This window comes from Argentina silus, assembly GCF_951799395.1.
Source record: "Argentina silus genome assembly, chromosome: X".
Lineage (NCBI taxonomy): Eukaryota > Metazoa > Chordata > Actinopteri > Argentiniformes > Argentinidae > Argentina > Argentina silus.
The window spans coordinates 53,989,301-54,006,707 of NC_139653.1; the positions used below are offsets into that span (position 1 = coordinate 53,989,301).

The following is a 17,407-nucleotide window of genomic DNA, read 5'->3' on the forward strand; positions in this document are numbered from 1 at the left end:
AAGTCTTGTTAGAGCCATGCTCTACCAACTGAGCCACAGAGGTATTCTCTGAATGTCTGATTGCCCCCTGCTTCTGAGCAGATTCAGAGGTATGGGTTAATCTAATGCACAATCACTCAGAAAATGTATAATTACCACCACAAGTGCAATACATGTGATTGGAAGGCTGTCTCATGCCGATTCAGACATGGCAGAAACCCCCCCCCCCCCCCCCCCCCCCTCTTTTTTTCCTCTGTATCAACTGTTGGAGAGAGCAAAAGACCACGGTTGTTGAGCTGACCTCTGACCTTTGAGAGCCGAGGAACAATAGTGGAGGCATGCAAATCCATAGGTCTTAAAACATCCCTACCCCCCCCTCCTCTTAGTCCTCCAACGATGGGCTTCTTAAAACATACCTAATCTCACTCTGACCTGGGTGGAGGTCCTATAAATCTAGCCTGAGCTCAAGAGAGGTTTACCTGTGTTGGGGTTTGGGTAGGGAGGAAACCCCCTAAAATGGAGGGTCCTCGCCCCCTACAGTAGCTCCGTGGAGGATAAGCAGGAGGTCATCCTGAGGTCATCCTCCAGCAGTGCAGTACTATCTCACAGTCCCTCACCCCGGCCCCATTCTGCCTAACCCTAACCCTAACCCTAACCCTAACCCCAACCCTAACCCTAACTGTAGCCTGGCTGGGAAGAGGTATAACCGAGTTGAGATGGTAAACTCACTCCTGAAGTTGAAATACCCCCCTCCAACCCCCCTACCCCCCCTCCCACCCGCGTTGTCCAATTGCTAGCTTTTGGATAGCGTAGCTGGTTTGAGGACACGGTCACGTGTGTTGGCAGGTCAGAGGTCGCAATTGGAGACTCGGATGGAGCAACTTGAATTGCGGGGCGACAGTTTGCAACAATTTGACGTCTGTTTCAGAAGAAACGAAGAAGAATCAATGGAACCATGAGGGGGGTGTGAGGTTATGCTGTGGCTCAGTTGGTCGAGCACCATACATACACACATACACACACACACACACACACACACACACACACACACACACACACACACACACAGGCAGAGACACACACACACACACACACACACATACACACACACACACACACACTGCAAACATGTGAAATTCTGTCTGTATGTATGTCTGTATGCTACTTGGAACCTGAATTTCCCCCTGGGATAAATAAAGTTTCTATCTATCTATCTATCTAATTCTGGAAAGTACATGAATCCTTTTCTTTGTGTTCAACTTTTGAACAACAACAAATACATTTTCTATTTTGAACGCTGGAGCCATTTTGAGCCTTTGTTTGGTAAGCACACGGAGGGCACAAGGCCAGAGAATTCGTTCTGAAAATGCTATTGAATTCTGCCAGCTCGCTGTACCCAACAGAGATGCCAAAGTATTGTGTCTGTGTTAATTTTTGTGCTGCTCAGAAACACTCACGGTGTGTCTGTATGCAGTCTCCCGCAGGCTGCAGAAGTATGCTATTATCTACAGCTCTCCTGATTCACCTGTATCTGATCTGCCTGTTGATGCAGGCGACCTATCTGAAGGTAACTACTATACATATGAGTTACCACTGGACCGTATGAAGGTAACTACTATATATATGAGTTACCACTGGACCGTATGAAGGTAACTACTATATATATGAGTTACCACTGGACCGTATGAAGGTAACTACTATATATATGAGTTACCACTGGACCGTATGAAGGTAACTACTATACATATGAGTTACCACTGGACCGTATGAAGGTAACTACTATATATATGAGTTACCACTGGACCGTATGAAGGTAACTACTATATATGAGTTACCACTGGACCGTATGAAGGTAACTACTATATATATGAGTTACCACTGGACCGTTTGAAGGTAACTACTATATATATGAGTTACCACTGGACCGTTTGAAGGTAACTACTATACATATGAGTTACCACTGGACCGTTTGAAGGTAACTACTATACATATGAGTTACCACTGGACCGTATGAAGGTAACTAGTATATTATAGGCAGTAATCCCGGTATGACTGAGCGTTCTACAGCTTTCTCCCATGAGGAAACAGAAGACCAAAGACTCCAGTCCCCGACTCCTTCATTGGTCCGTTGTTTTACAACAGGTGTTGAGGGGTTACTCACACACACACACACACACACACACACACACACACACACACACACACACACACACACACACACACACACACATGCACACACAAAAGAAGGCACTCTAGTCTCCCAATAACTTAATTCCACAGGTCCATTGTCTTACGACAGGTGGTGTTCTATGTGGTGGTTACCTAGCAACAATACTTTGATTGGCTACAAAATGAGGCATCATAATTTATGCAGTTTTGGTGCTCTAGAATGTTGACAATGGCACTGAATGAGTTAATCACTTCATACACAGGTGGTAAAACACTGTGGTGGATTGACTGATGCACTTATTGGCACAGAAAGTGCACAGAAAAAGGGTTTGTATTTATAAAATTCAACCTAAATTTACATTTACATTTATGGCATTTACACACACATTTACACACGCAGTACGCATACATCCTGTATGATTGAGTCCATATGTGTTCAGTGATGGGGCTCACCACTAGCTACATACAGTTTGTGTTGCTGTCCTCCTGTTTCACAGTGTTGGGAAGCTACTAATGTATTTAACTAGATTAACTAACCCTAACTCTAACCCTAACCCTGTCCTCCTGTTTCACAGTGTTGGGGAAGCTACTCTGGAAATGTATTTAACTAGATTAACGATTACTTTACAAGGAAAGAAGTTGAACTGAACCCAAGCTACCCTGGAGAGAAATATAGTTTGTCAAACTAAAGCTACTTTGAAAAAGTAGTTCACTACATAACAACTCAAAGTAGTTCACTACATAGAAAGAACACATGATAATCAGTTACTGAGAGATGACCAGTCCATGTGACAGAAGCACTCTGAAATCACTGGGAGAGAGAAAGATGGTGAGGTGGAACAAAGAGGGGAGACTGGAGGCAGTAAGAGAAGAAGTAGGAGGAAGTTGAAGTTCAAGGGCTGGAATAATAGTTTAATTGCAATGAAAAATGTAATGAGTAGTGGCAGTAGCTTACTACACCATTACATGTCAACAAAGTAGTTAACTACAGGAAACACAACTGGGATATTAATTTAGTTTAACGACCACCAAGCTACTGCAAAATGCAGTTGAACTGATAGTTGAACTACATGTAGTGGAACTTCTCCCCAACACTGTGTTTGGTAATGCAGTGTTGTGGGGATGTTCAGTATGAGGTTAAGACATGAAGACATGTGTTAGGGTCAGCGTTAGGAGGGCTAGGGTTAGGGTTGGGGCTAGGGTTAGGAGGGCTAGGGTTAGGGTTGGGGCTAGGGTTAGGGTCAGGGTTAGGAGGGCTAGGGTTAGGGTTGAACTGATAGTTGAACTACATGTAGTGGAACTTCTCCCCAACACTGGTGTCTCAACAGGCTCACTCAGTTGTTGTGTGCTTCAGCCTGTGACCTTTCACCTCTCGGTTGCAACAGTAGTAATGATGGACTTGTAGGATGATTGCAGGATGACTCTTAACAGCTGGACGGGCCCATCATTTGATTATTGTTGACTTTATCTTCTTGTCATGTGTAGTATGTTATTCTGAACTATGATCTGAACATCCACACAAACTTCAAGGTGTTACTTATCCAACAACATCCCTGCTTTTACATCTGATCATCCTATTTCTAATGTCAGAAGCAGTTTAGTTAGGATCTCGTTTTTAAGCGGAAATTAGTCTAATAGGGCCTAAAGCTTCAAAGGTCAATGACTCTCTCTCCTTTATTAACACATTCTCTCCGTCACTCACCATCATCCTTCCCCTCTTGTCTCTCAACTCTCCATCCAGCCTTTCACTTGTCTCTGTTTCTCCTTCTCTCATACCCCCCCCCCCCCTCCACTCCCCTCTCCCCTGTTTTCCCTCTTTCCTCTCCGTTATTCAGTTGAGAATTGTATTCTAAAGCATGAAATTAAAGCTGTTACATTTTCTTATTGGCCACTTTGTTTCTTTTGCAGGTCAAAGCGGCCAGTCCCAGTTCCTACGGCCACACCAAGCATTGATTCCCCCATGCCTATGATCCCTCACCAGAAGGTACGCATGGAAGCACCCTAGACCTCACGCTCTTGGCTCCCGGGCCGGGGACTGTTCAGGACCAAAAGATATTCAGCACAACTTAATTTAACTTAACTAACTTAGTTTTTTTATGTGTCACGCACACACACACACACACACACACACACACACACACACACACACACACACACACACACACACACACACACACACACACACACACACACACAGGAGGCGTGAGGGACAGAAAGTTCCATAAAGCCCCATGCAAAGCTGCTCCATTAAAGTCAGAGCTGTAAGCAGCAGTGGTTAGCAGCAGCAGTAGACACTCCAGCTCTGTGGACCGGCCCCGGGCAGTGCTGGGGCTGATCCTCATAGAGTTTCACACACTCAGCGGGGAGACTAGTACACAGTAATTGGGACTATACAAAGTCCTCTGCTGCCCTCTGCTGGTGGTACATAATATTGGTACATGACTCCCAGCACTGGATTTTCAAGTTTGATGGGGAGTGTGTTGTTTGAAATCACGCACTTCTTTGGTTTTTTAAATGTTTTTTTATTGCTTTGTTCTATCTGAAGATCCCTATCTGTCTCTCCCCTCATCAACCCCACCCATGCCGCCCCCCTCCCCCTCCCCCTCCCCTTCCGAAGGGTCAAACTGTCCAAACCAATAGCGGCCTCTCGGCCTGCAATACCTCCTTCGGGTCACTAGAGGTGGTCAGCCAGTCATGTAACATGCTGGCGATGAGTGGTGGGAGTGGGGGAGGAGGGGCGGGGTCTCCGACCAAGAGGGGCAAGACCTCCCCCGCCCAGCAGAGGCAGTATAACACGCCCCTTGGGCTGTACTCGGCAGAGACACTGCGGGAGATGGCCGTGCTCCAGGAGGGCCACCGAGGACAGGGCTCGGCGGGGGGCATCCCAGAGGGGTATGTAACTGACGTTCAGGCCAGGGGGCAGGGGGCAGCCGAGCCCCTTCGATCCCCTCCCCAGAGGAGAGGACGAGGAGTCGCCCCTATACACACTGATCTAGGATATATGAACCCCCCCCCCTCACAGGACACAAACTGACCTCAGATCATTGTCTGGGATATATGAACCCCCCCCCCCCCCCTCACAGGACACAAACTGACCTCAGATCATTGTCTGGGATATATGAACCCCCCCCCCCCCCCTCACAGGACACAAACTGACCTCAGATCATTGTCTGGGATATATGAACCCCCCCCCCCTCACAGGACACAAACTGACCTCAGATCATTGTCTGGGATATATGAACCCCCCCCCCCCCCTCACAGGTCACAAACTGACCTCAGATCATTTTCTGGGACATATGAACCCCCCCCCCCCTCACAGGACACAAACTGACCTCAGATCATTGTCTGGGATATATGAACCCCCCCCCCTCACAGGACACAAACTGACCTCAGATCATTGTCTGGGATATATGAACCCCCCCCCCCCCTCACAGGACACAAACTGACCTCAGATCATTGTCTGGGATATATGAACCCCCCCCCCCTCACAGGACACAAACTGACCTCAGATCATTGTCTGGGATATATGAACCCCCCCCCCTCACAGGACACAAACTGACCTCAGATCATTGTCTGGGATATATGAACCCCCCCCCCCTCACAGGACACAAACTGACCTCAGATCATTGTCTGGGATATATGAACCCCCCCCCTCACAGGACACAAACTGACCTCAGATCATTGTCTGGGATATATTAACCCCCCCCCCCCCCCCCCCCCCCCTCACAGTACACAAACTGACCTCAGATCATTGTCTGGGATATATGAAAACCCCCCCTCTCACAGGGCACAAACTGACCTCAGATCATTGTCTGGGCGGGGCGACGGCCTCCTCCTCTGGCAGGGTTGAAGGGCTCATGCAGCCCCCTGCTGCTCTGCTAGCCAATCAGAAACCCTCCTGGGGTAGAAGGATGGAAAGAGTCTCAGAACATTCAGACTTAGCGGTGTATTCTTATCCTGAGCCAAGCTTTAAACTAACGAGCCAGGTCGGTTGCGATGGCTCTCCACTCCAGCACCATGCCAGAGGCTGTTGAGGGTGATTTAGATTCCCACATTGAGGGGAATGTGCAAGGCACGGTCCCTGTAAAGGCCCCTGGCTCAGGCTGTGGCCCTCTTCCAGGTAATACGAAGAGCCTCTAGAAGATTAGGTGTCTCGGTACCCGCTGCTGAAACACTCTGACTGTGACTGACATCTCCCTCAAGGCAAGCCCTCATGCACACGTACTGAGTTCATCCCAGACCTCTGCTCTGCCCCTGGCAAGGATGGCTGAAGAAGTAACTGCGAAATCTCAGAGACTTCAGCGAGTCAGAGACTTCAGCGAGTCAGAGACTTCAGCGAGTCAGAGACTTCAGTGACTAGTTTCTGGCAGATTTTTGTAAAACGCTGCTTTGTTGTTTACAAGTCAGAGCTGAATCAGTAATAGCGTCGCTCAACATATGAATATTTTAGTTGTGAATACAGTTAATTTGCATACATTTGCATTCACCCCCATTTTAAAATCAGGACGTATGGGAGATGGTCTCACTTACCGCCGCAGAGGTACAGGGTTTCCCCAATTGTGGAGCATGATAAGGTTACTCTGTCACTGTGATTGCCAGGGTTAGCACCTGTTCTGGGGGTCTCTTTAAAAGGCCCTGGAACGCCTGGGATCAGGTTCAGGTTCCCACTGCTGCAGCTCTAAACACACCCCGATATATCTGCTCTCTCTCTCTCTCTCCTCTCTCGCCCTCCTCACCTCTGTCCATCCCTTCATTTTACATTACATTTATATTTATGGCATTTAGCAGACGCCTTTATCCAAAGTGTGGGTGAAGTAGTGAGGGTGAAGAGGTCTCTAGAGTTGGGGTTAGGGTTAGTACAGGGGGGTTAGGTTTAGGGTTAGTACAGGGGAGTAGTGGGGGTGAAGAGGTCTCTAGGGTTAGGTTTAGGGTTAGTACAGGGGGGGTAGTGGGGGTGAAGAGGTCTCTAGGGTTAGGTTTAGGGTTAGTACAGGGGAGTAGTGGGGGTGAAGAGGTCTCTAGGGTTAGGTTTAGGGTTAGTACAGGGGGGGTAGTGGGGGTGAAGAGGTCTCTAGGGTTAGGTTTAGGGTTAGTACAGGGGGGGTAGTGGGGGTGAAGAGGTCTCTAGGGTTAGGTTTAGGGTTAGTACAGGGGAGTAGTGGGGGTGAAGAGGTCTCTAGGGTTAGGGTTAGGGTTAGTACAGGGGAGTAGTGGGGGTGAAGAGGTCTCTAGGGTTAGGGTTAGGGTTAGTACAGGGGAGAAGTGGGGGTGAAGAGGTCTCTAGGGTTAGGGTTAATACAGGGGGGGTAGTGGGGGTGAAGAAGTCTCAAGGGTTAGGGTTAGGGTTAGTACAGGGGGGGGTAGTGGGGGTGAAGAGGTCTCTAGGGTTAGGGTTAGGGTTAGTACAGGGGGGGTAGTGGGGGTGAAGAGGTCTCTAGGGTTAGGGTTAGGGTTAGTACAGGGGGGGTAGTGGGGGTGAAGAGGTCTTTAGGGTTAGTACAGGGGGGGTAGTGGGGGTGAAGAGTTCTCTAGGGTTGGGGTTAGGGTTAGTACAGGGGGGGTAGTGGGGGTGAAGAGGTCTCTAGGGTTAGGGTTAGGGTTAGTACAGGGGGGTAGTGGGGGTGAAGAAGTCTTTAGGAGATGTAGCCTGAAGAGATGGGTCTTCAACCTACACCCTTCTATGACGTAAACAGTTAAAGGGCCCCAATTTGCTTCCACTAAAGAGCGCTGCACTACTTAAACCATGTGCAAAAACTGTTTTGATAATTCACTGTCACTGCAAAGTGCGTCTGCCCCAACCAACACAAACTGCCCCGAACAACACACACACCAATACAGGAGGGGCAATAAATGGAGGGGCAGTTGGGAGTTCAGAGGGTTAGCGAGGGGAGTGGGGCAATTATCCATTCCAAGTAAAATATTATTCCCAACTTCGTAAGGCTGTAGGCTACACCCCTGCCTCTCCACTTAGCACCCTATTATGACGTGTTTAATGATGAATCAGCGTCACAAATCTCTATGGCAACACATCTGTCACCACAGGCAGAGCTGCTGTGTCGGAGAACACGCGTGTGACATAGGAACGGAAATGAGACTGAATCATTGATGTCATCGGTGAGGGGGCGATTATTGGACCACCCCAGGCCATGGTGCTAGACCACTGGACCACCCCAGACCATGGTACTAAACCACTGGACCACCCCAGGCCATGGTGCTAGACCACTGGACCACCGCAGGCCAAGGTGCTAGACCACTGGACCACCCCAGGCCATGGTGCTAGACCACTGGACCACCCCAGGCCATGGTGCTAGACCACTGGACCACCCCAGGCCAAGGTGCTAGACTACTGGACCACCCCAGGCCATGAATGAATGCTTGTTGTGTATGGAGATAGATCGATTTGGCTTTGGGGCTACTGAAGTTGCTACTGATTAGTACATCCAAATCAACTTTGCTGAACGAGATGACCAATTTAGCAGCCATGGCCACAAAAAACTTGGCGGAAGCAATTTGGGGCCCAAAGTCTGTCACCTCACTGACCACAGCTGTATCTCCTGTCATTGATTGCGAGGCTGAACACCGACAAAGGTGAAAACATGTCAGGACTGTGGCAACAGTTTGTAAGGGTTAGGGTTAGGCTTAGTCCTTCATCACTGATTGTTCTGTATCTATTTCCAGTTGTCAGGGCTGTAATGTTAGGGCTAACCCTAACCCTAACCCTGACCCTAATCCTGATCACCGGAGAGCCTGTGTCTCCACCCTGTCTTCCAGTGTCTATTCTCCCATCCTGTCCTGGAACATTCTTTTGCCCTTGATGCCACGCGAGCAGCCTTGTGGGGGTGGGTCCTAAAGTGTAATTGTATTATTAATCACTGTCTCTTTCTCTCTTTCTCTCTCTCTTTCTCTCCCCTCCGCTGCCTCAGGTTATTACCAACACTCCTGCCAAGTTAGTACCCTCCCTTGGTTGTGGTGTAGTACCGTGGTTGACCAGTTGTGTGGTTGTGGTTGACATGTTGTGTGGTTGTGGTTGTGGTTGTGGTTGTGGTTGTGGTTGTGGTTGTGGTTGTGGTTGTGGTTGTGGTTGCATGGTGTAATGTTATTGTGTGAAGCAGCCAGTGGTCCCAAACTAAATTCCTGGAGCGCAGGAGGTGTGCATGTTTTTGCCCCAGCCAAGGCACTTGATTGAACTAATTGTGGTCTTCCTGATTGAGGACCCTGATGAGTTGTTTAGTTAGATCGGGTGTGTTAGGGCTGGACTGGACAAAAACATGCATTGTCTCCGTCGGCCCCAGAGGAATTAGAGGGGTGAAGGTACATCGACCTGCATGTCTTGTCTTGATGCTTTGATATTGAAGAGCCGTGTTCGTAGTAAATCAACATGACCTTTTGGAATGTAAAGGTTGTCCCATCAGTCAGGATGAAGCCTACCATCAGTCTCTTAATCATTTCGATATTTTTATGCCTCTGATGTTCATTGCCTCACACGCCTTCACAGACGAGATCCTTGTCATCTCTAATTAGATTGTGAAGGTCATATTCTGACACCATCCTTGATTTCCCTCTGAATTGCGTTCGCAGGACCTTCAGGCGTCACGTAGGAGTGTGGGAGGGGGATGTGTTGGGAGGAGGCCGTGTTGGGAAGTGTTCGTGTAATTGAGTATTAGTTGATAAATATCTTAATGTTAATGGTAGAATTTAGTGATCTATTAACTAGTCTGCTGTATGTTTGTGTGTAAATTCACTTTGATAGCAGATGGCTCTCTACCCCCACCCATCTGAATTATCAACCAATCAGAAATCACAAAGAGGTCATGCGGCTAAAGTTGAATGAAGTTCATATCTCCGATTTCTCACGCCGGAAACATTACAATCCCGGAAATCTGAAGCCACGCCCCTCTACTCGGGTACGGAAGTCAAGTTGACCCTCTGCTACAAACAGCTTACCGTTGGCTACAAACAGCTTACCGTTGGCTACAAACAGCTTACCGTTGGCTACAAACAGCTTACCGTTGGCTACAAACAGCTTATCGTTGGCTACAAACAGCTTACCGTTGGCTACAAACAGCATTCACTGGAAACTTTTTCATGGCTCTGGGGTCATTATCAAGTAAAATAATTAGCTTATTCCTCAGGACGAAGTAAGATGAATGAAAGAATAAAAGCCTAACATCGACCCGTCATTGGTCGACCTCAAACAGAAGGTTCAACACCTTATTGTAAAAGGTTCACTGGCAGGTTTGCTCATTTTGTAATACGGTGTAGCATAACTGTCCCAGATATATCGGCTTTAAACATATTTTATGATTGTCACAATCAGGAGCCTCGTCAAATGTCTTTATTATCCATAACGGAAGTTGAATGAATAAACAACAGACAGGTAGGCTAACCATCAGTAAGTGAAAAGCTAAATAATATTGCTTCTCCCATCTCTCTGCGCCCCGCTCCGCGCCTCGTGTACCCGTCCTCCCATCCTCCCGTCCTCCCGTGATGCCAGCAGCTGAGACAGTGTCGAGAGGTGAAGTGGTTTCATCAGATTCTATCAGATTTAATTCACAAATTGACAGCTTCATTATATAACGTAGGCTATTGTCCTGCAAAGCCATAAATGAGGCCAATTCACCGCAATTAAGTTGGCCAATGGAGAACAGCGGTTTCAGTTTCAGTGCTGTTAACATTAAGTGAATTGACATTGCAGAGAAAAAATATTGTTTTTATTTTCAATTACTGAAAAAATTAAAATGGAAAATGGAAATCATTATCATAATTATCTTGAATTGTAATTTGTATTCAATGAAATCTTTGCGAATATGGACAGAGGATTTTCTCCAGTCTGGTGGGTTAGTTTTAGGGTTAGGATTAGGGTTGGGTGAAGCAGGTTAAAGCATCTACTGGAGGGGGCAGCAACTCTGTTACCTCATAGGAAGAGGAGCCCCAGGTGTGACTAACTAGTGCTCTAGTTGCAGGATCATCTCTGATTTAACAAGAGACCAGTTTATGGTCGTCCCGTTCTGAATGTTGGCTGCAATGGACCCATAATTTTTATTTAGGTGCTATTGTATATAGAGCTAGAGATTATAATTATTGCACATACTCCAACTGCTCTCTAACTTGATTTTTTGCCATTCTATAACCCCCTCTCAGCCTCACAGGGTTGACCTATGACCTGTGTATCGGAAGGTTGACCTATGACCTGTGTATCGGAAGGTTGACCTATGACCTGTGTATCTGTGTGTGGTCAGCTGTGTGAGTTGACCTATGACCTGTATATTGGAAGGTTGACCTATGACCTCTGTATCAATGTGTGGTCAGGTGTGTGAGTTGACCTATGACCTGTGTATCGGAGAGTTGACCTATGACCTGTGTATCTGTGTGTGGTCAGGTGTGTGAGTTGACCTATGACCTGTGACCTGTGTGGTCAGGGGTGTGAGCTGCCTGTGGGTGCTTACCAGGCAGGTCTAACAGAAAGCATGTTTGCTGTGTTATATGTCCCCTCTATGTCACCTCTATGTCACTTCTATGTCACCTCTGTGGCTCCTGATCCTCCTTTCTCTTCCAAAAGCCCCTTCCTCCCTCACTACTGTACATCTCTCCCTCTCCTTCCACCCTCCTCCCTCACCTTCCTTCACTTTTCCTCACTCTCTCTCTCTCTCTCCTTCTCTCTCTTTCTCTCTCTCTCTTTCTCTCACCCCCTCTTTCTCTCCTCTTTCTCAACTTTTCACCCTCCACCACCACCACTCCCCCTGACACCCTCCACCCCCCCACTCCCCCCTGACAGCAACGAGTACATCTCCAACTTTAACCCCAGCGTCCTGAAGGACTCAGCCCTGTCCACCCACAAGCCCATCGAGGTGAAGGGCCCCGGGGGCAAGGCCACCATCATCCATGCCCAATACAACACCCCCATCAGCATGTACTCCCAGGACGCCATCATGGACGCCATCGCAGGCCAGTCCCAGTCCAAGGGACACGAGGGCATGCCTGGGTAAGAAAGCCCTGCACTCCTCCCCCCCCTCTCTCCCTCTCTCTCTCTACCTCCCTCTTTCTTATTCTACCTCTCTCAAGCCTGCATGACTTTAGTTGCCCCTCCTCTCCTCTCCTTTCCTTGGCTGTGCTGAACTGAACTACAGTGGTTTGGTGTTGAACAGTAGTAGCTGTGCTGCAGAAGCCACAGCATCCTCTGTCTTTATCTGGGTTGGAGCTACATGTTTTTACCCTCCTGTACCCTGCTTGTACAGTATAAATGTCATCTTATGACAGTTGGATATTGATTGTAGATCTGCTGGTTGAAGTATGGTGTTTCTTGTGTGTTGACTCTGTGGGATTTGAGTGCTCAGGTTTCACTGAAAGGTGTTGGTGGCTGTATTCAGGCTTGGTTTGGTGCTCAAAAGCACAGAGCTCTCTCTAAAAGGCAGGTTGTCTGTGAAGGTTCCTGTCCCTAAAAGGCAGGTTGTCAGCAAAGGTTACTCTCTCCAAAAGGCAGGTTGTCTGTGAAGGTTAATCTCTCTAAAAGGCAGGTTGTCTGTGAAGGTTACTCTCTCTAAGAGGCAGGTTGTCTGTGAAGGATACTCTTTCTAAAAGGCAGGTTGTCTGTGAAGGTTACTCTTTCTAAAAGGCAGGTTGTCTGTGAAGGTTACTTTCTCTAAGAGGCAGGTTGTCTGTGAAGGTTACTCTCTCCAAAAGGCAGGTTGTCTGTGAAGGTTACTCTCTAAGAGGCAGGTTTTCTGTGAAGGTTCCTCTCCCTAAAAGGCAGGTTGTCTGTGAAAGTTACTTTCTCTAAGAGGCAGGTTGTCTGTGAAGGTTTCTCTCTCTAAAAGGCAGGTTGTCTGTGAAGGTTACTCTCTCTAAAAGGCAGGTTGTCTGTGAAGGATGCTCTCCCTAAAAGGCAGGTTGTCTGTGAAGGTTACTCTCTCTAAGAGGCAGGTTGTCTGTGAAGGTTCCTCTCTCTAAGAGGCAGGTTGTCTGTGAAGGATGCTCTCTCTAAAAGGCAGGTTGTCTGTGAAGGTTACTCTCCCTAAAAGGCAGGTTGTCTGTGAAGGTTACTTTCTCTAAAAGGCAGGTTGTCTGTGAAGGTTACTCTCTCTAAGAGGCAGGTTGTTTTAGCGTTAGATTTATTTCTTAATTCCCTGAATTAATGTGTTCATTCAACTCACCCTCAAGCATCAAAGCACCCAATTACTTTCTCAGTCACATCAATTTAAAACAACAGGATACCATGTAATTAAATGATTCAGGGTAAGCAACTCCTCCACAACGCAACAATCTATCAATATTAATTTGCAGCGCAATGTCATTATTCTAACAACATGACTAAACAATAATAGTAGCAACAATGGCAATAGCGTAAAATGTAAAGTGTAAAATGCTCTCCAGGGCTGATCCAGTCTCAGTCTGTGGAACACCAGGTCTCATCTACAGGATGTACACATCCTCGCTACAGTCCTCAACACAGACCTGATCCACTTCCGTGGTCCACAATCCTGATCCACTTCCCTGGTCCACAATCCTGATCCACTTTTCTAGTCCACAATCCTGATCCACTTCCCTGGTCCACAATCCTGATCCACTTTTCTAGTCCACAATCCTGATCCACTTCCCTGGTCCACAATCCTGATCCACTTCCCTGGTCCACAATCCTGATCCACTTCCCTGGTCCACAATCCTGATCCACTTTTCTAGTCCACAATCCTGATCCACTTCCCAGGTCCACAATCCTGATCCACTTTTCTAGTCCACAATCCTGATCCACTTCCCTGGTCCACAATCCTGATCCACTTCCCAGGTCCACGATCCTGGATTCAGAAATATCTTCTTAAGAACTATTATTTTCTTAAGACGCTTTTGAATGGATGATCACCGTACTGTAGCAACCAGCTAGTAAGCATCTTGAATGCAGGACACAGAGTTAACTAATGAATATCATATGTATAAACCATTTCTGGAGACACAAACATTGATATTATACATGTTACATTAAATTAAACATAATCAATTACATTCATGAGCTTTATTCCCTCATGACTGTGAATTAAGACAAGGGTTGAGTTATCTTAAAATATATAAGAACACATATTTTCAGGAATCTCATTTCTTCTTAAATATGTTCTTAAGAAGAAACTTAAGAACAGAGAAAAGAACATTCTTAAGGAATATCAAATTATCTTAACTTTCCTCTTAAGACTAAAGTTAAGAAAATGTAAGCAGTTAAGAAAACATTTATTCTTAAGAACCTTTCATGAATCCAGGCCCAGATCTCATTCACAGATCTCATCCACAGCCTCATCCACAGCCTCATCCACAATCATTGTAGCCCTACAGACACCTCAAGATCTCAGGTCATTTTGACCATAGAAACATCATGATAGTGGGGATTTCACGTAGAAATTGGAACCTGAAACCCGTAAATCCAGTTAGTGTGTACAGATGCATGCTTTATGAACTTCAGCTGCAGGCGTTTTAATACCATGTAAGGAATTGATTAGCAGATATACTATTTTGTTCATAATGTATGTGGAGGAAAGCAAAGTTGTTTTGGGAGGACTCTACTCTGGTTCCACGTCTGATCACCCATGGGGCCATATTTCTAATCTACCCTCTCTCACTTCCTCCACAACCAAACCCTCTGCTCTGCCCATCACCCCTGCCACGCCACGCCACCCCCCGCCACGCCACGCCACGCCTCTTCCCCCCCCCCCTCCCTCTCCATCCATCCACCTGGCCCCTCCCTGCCCCCTGCCTGCCCCTGCCCTGCAGAGAGGAAGCCCCGGGCGGTTCCCCTTTGGCGTAAGTACCCCCATCTGTAACCCAGCCGGTGTCTCCATTTCCATTGTCCCTCTCTGTTCTGTTACCCCTCTTTGCCTGCTCAGCGTCCTCCTGTCCAGACCTTTCTCCTGCTAACTCCCCTCCCTCCTCACACTGAATGGGAAACTTCTGCTTTGGTCTCTAAAGCCAAAGCTACTGACTGTGATGATGGAATGTTATCTGGAGTTGCCTGATATTGCCTCTGCACCCTTCATGCAACGATGACATCACAGAGTGCCGGTAGTCCATTGCAGAGCCGCTGTTTTGCCCCCCCATTCCACTCACACACCCTCCACCCTCCACCCTCCACCCTCTACCCTCCTCCCTCCACCCTCCACCCCCTCTACCCTCCTCCCTCCACCCTCCACCCCCTCCACCCTCTACCCTCCTCCCTCCACCCTCCACCCTCCTCCCTCCACCCTCCACCCTCCACCCCCTCCACCCATGAGAATGAATGACCACAGGGGACTTTCACTGCTATTGTCACCGTTTAGTGTAGTTAGTCTCGTCTGGGTCTCAGCTGGCTCGTCAGAGGCTGTGACCCAACAGGCTGGGCACCACGTTGCTGACCCGTCATAGTGATGGGGTGGGGTGTTATTAGAGCAATTCAAAACTTAGAGACCCAAAACTGAATGTTCTGAGCTCTTTCCTCTTACTGCTAGAGTGTTTATACTGTGTGAAATGTTACATCTGATATGTGCTGGTGAGATAGAACACTGTTGGGGCCAACCTGCAGTAGCTATAACTATATATAACTATATAACTATATAACTATACAGCCATAGTGATTCACATGCAAGCGTCTGCACTTGTTAGACAGCTCTTCAGCTTTTGCCTCTGGTTTGAGCATAAGCTGGCAGATGCTGCATGTCAAGATCCACTTTTTTTTCGTTCCCGTCTTGTAGCTCACCTTATGCAAGAACAATCCTGGTCTTAAACATTGGAGAGGAAGCCCTCAAAATAAATATTATTTTCTCCAAATTCTACCAAAGTCTCCATAGACATCCCAGTAGATTCCAAAGGCCAGACACTATAGTAGGGGTGATCGCGTACCACAGGACACTGAAATAAAGATGAACTCTCATCAATAGAAAAAGACACCGGCTCAGGTTTGGAACATCGCGGTCAGTATGGTGTTCCATTCCATTCCCATCCATTCTGTTGGCTGTGGTTCCGTTTGTAATGGAAGTGATGACAAAACCAAAATCAAACCATGTTTTATTTGCCAATCAATCATCAATCAATCATCAATCAATCATCAATCAATCATCAATCAATCAATCACTGTTTGGAATGTGGTATTTCTGCACACACCACACGAACCCAGCCTCTCTCTGTGGTTGCAGTACGCTCCCAGTTAAGAACCCTATGGTAGACAGTGCCTCTCCAGTATATCAGGCTGTGAACAGGACTGCAGACAGGGACGTGGATATGGCCGACTGGGCCCGCAACGCCTCCCAGCTGCAGTCCAAGTCCTTCCGTCTCCTCGCCCACATCACGGGAACCGAGTACAGTAAGTACCCCCATTAGTATCCATTATGATCAATTGTGATCCATTTAGATCCATTGGCAGAAATGCAGTAAAACATATATATTGTTTGGCTTAGTTGTGACCTGTAGGCGTTTTTACAGCTGGATTTGGACTGATTGCACTTGATATTCCTCCAATTCTGAGTTACACCTTTAAACACTTTGTTTACTCACGTAAGATAAAGATCCTGCTGACATTAGACACACTAGTATAGCAACAACATGTTCTCAGCTTTTTTATACACACAAGACACTCAGTTATAGTTCAGTGAGCAGATCAGAATGTTGACGTCTTCTTCTGTGTTTCCCCCCGGACCTTTACTCAAACTAATGGCCGTTCCTCTGTTTACCTCTCGTCCTCTCCTTTAGTGCAAGACCCAGACATTGAAGCGCTGATGAGGTCCAGGTAGGCAGCTAGCAGCAGCGACTGGTGGACTCAGCAGAAAGGCTGTATTTTGGCCATTGTGTCATTGCCCATTGCCCCAGACCAGAGAGTCTCCTGCTAATTAGCTAGCTGGAGCCTGAGGGTCAAGGGTCACCCAGCTCCACACCGCTCTCTGTGCTGAACTTGAAGGTTAGACTGTGAGTCACTGAGAGCCGACAGTTAGAACAAGAGGCAGATGTGCTGTTAGGGACATCGATGCCACAGTCACATGGATTATAATGAGTCCCCATGAGCTCTTGGGTATTATAGTTATTTGTAGTTTGCAACAAGTCAGTGTTATTTGTTCTGCCAGCTGAAAGGACACGAAGAGTGTTACTTCCACACACAGAGCAGAAACGTCACATTCTCAGCCACACATTAGGTACGTTCATGTGATGCTGAACCACAGATATAAACCCTTTCTAATGTTTAGAGATGTAGGAGCACCACAGTGAGACAGAGAGGGATGCCGTAGTGCACTCTGACCTCACAGGCAGGGGAGTGGAG

The 17,407-nt window shown here is 47.3% G+C and overlaps 1 protein-coding gene across 2 annotated transcripts in view; it reads left to right on the forward strand.

Moving 5' to 3' along the window:
* The window catches only part of LOC310823304 (LIM domain-binding protein 3-like), a 38,462-nt gene that overhangs the window by 20,516 nt on the left and 539 nt on the right, over positions 1-17,407 (forward strand). Inside the window, exons 4-9 of one of the 2 annotated variants that reach the window (XM_083696139.1) lie at positions 4,057-4,132; positions 9,072-9,094; positions 11,924-12,130; positions 14,899-14,928; positions 16,293-16,459; positions 16,846-16,882. In XM_083696139.1, coding sequence (XP_083552265.1) covers positions 4,057-4,132; positions 9,072-9,094; positions 11,924-12,130; positions 14,899-14,928; positions 16,293-16,459; positions 16,846-16,882 — 540 coding nt within the window. The remainder of the gene's footprint in view (positions 1-4,056; positions 4,133-9,071; positions 9,095-11,923; positions 12,131-14,898; positions 14,929-16,292; positions 16,460-16,845; positions 16,883-17,407) is intronic. The other variant, XM_083696140.1, reaches the window with a different exon arrangement.